This window comes from Penaeus monodon, chromosome 33 (genome assembly GCF_015228065.2).
Source record: "Penaeus monodon isolate SGIC_2016 chromosome 33, NSTDA_Pmon_1, whole genome shotgun sequence".
NCBI classification, from domain to species: domain Eukaryota; kingdom Metazoa; phylum Arthropoda; class Malacostraca; order Decapoda; family Penaeidae; genus Penaeus; species Penaeus monodon.
In genome coordinates this window covers 31,208,828-31,210,191 of record NC_051418.1, presented here as the reverse complement: position 1 = coordinate 31,210,191, position 1,364 = coordinate 31,208,828, and the positions used below count along the sequence as shown (strand labels likewise).

The 1,364-nt window shown below is 45.1% G+C and overlaps 1 protein-coding gene across 2 annotated transcripts in view; it reads left to right on the top strand.

Annotated features, from left to right (window-relative positions):
* Nucleotides 1-1,364, top strand: part of LOC119594379 (cellular retinoic acid-binding protein 1-like) — a 20,770-nt gene that overhangs the window by 17,441 nt on the left and 1,965 nt on the right. The window contains exon 1 of one of the 2 annotated variants that reach the window (XM_037943440.1): nt 886-1,098. The exons of the other annotated variant lie outside the window; for it this stretch is intronic. Within the exon in view, the coding sequence (XP_037799368.1) occupies nt 1,023-1,098 (76 nt within the window). The 5' untranslated portion in view covers nt 886-1,022. Of the gene's footprint in view, nt 1-885; nt 1,099-1,364 lie in introns of those variants that run through there. 2 annotated transcript variants of the gene reach the window in all.

Here is a 1,364-nt window from a genome sequence, read left to right as displayed (position 1 = left end):
AGTACTTTGCATACGTTTTTGCCAAAAAAAAAACAATAGCCTTCTCCTTTCGGTGTTGCTCCCTTCTGCATTTCGCACACTCACAAGAGCCCCGAAAGATAACGCCCCCATCCCCCTCTGCATGCGCCATCCCCCGGGCCCATGCACTGCGAATCTCATAGAAAAAGCCAAAAACATCATGCTGGAAAAAGCGGCGTTTTTTGCATGTGAAGGGAAGAAGTGAGCTGGCCTTTTGCGGATCCGGCGAGAACGCAGGTTAAGTGAGCCAGCTTCAGATGCAGATTCGAACGGTTCATTTAAGTGTTATTGCAATTGTACACTGCTGTAATACATACATATTTCTTGATGATCTGCCTGAGTCTACTGAGAGATTGACATTCTGTACTTGGGGGAGGGGGGATTCCCGATGTAAAAACGCGAACATTTTAAAAAAATGTAATGTTAATGGCTATGTCTTTTACAACGTGGTCATGGTAAAATCATGGAACAACGAAGGAAGGAACAAGAAAAAAACATGAATTTTCATTGTTTTCCCCATCGTTGTTTCGTTTTCAATGCGTTAAAACACTAATCTTTCACATGCTGGAATCAACAGGTTCTTTGGTATTTCAAAGGACAATTACCCTCACTGATCAAGCCTCGGCGATGCCAAACCACGCTCTCAGGTGCAATTAGTTGGCACAATGATGCAGGCGACGGCCCCCGCATACCCAACGCATCGAACAGCTGTCAGGCGCGATCCAAACAAGGCACGAACTTGTCCCAACGGCATTCTCGAGCAGCATCACTCCGGCCGCCCTCTGACACGTGGAGCCCGGTCGACACGTTCGCGGCTCGGCATGAATACTGCATGGCTTCGAGGGAGATCATCCTGCCAGATCACCCCCAGTTAAGCACAGCAATATTAATGGCGTGGGTGTGCAGTGGGCCGTTCCTTAATGAATGGGAGATCGTGGTATAACGCGGCTTCGGATCGGTATTCCGAGCCTCGAGGAGCGCCGGTGATGGTCCCACGTCAATAAATGAGGGATTATCATGGCAGGAGAAGAAAATATGTTCTGAATATTTCGTGGTTCTTCTCTCAGTTCAGCGAGGAAGGTTCGGCATTTAAGGGAATTTTTGAGACGGGCAATGCATAATTTTGTCTAAAATGTAAATAGGCCTTGGATTGTGCATTACAAAGATGACAGCAAATAGCTCTTACTGCAACTCATTTTACTAATAACTAAAAAAGGTGCAAAGGATGCGTAATCCAGGACCAAGTCCAGACATCAACAGTTAGAGTTAATTTTTATGTATGTGTTTCTGTACCTAAATTGTTTGAATTTATTACTCGGAGCTAAATTATATAATTAAAGTCAAGT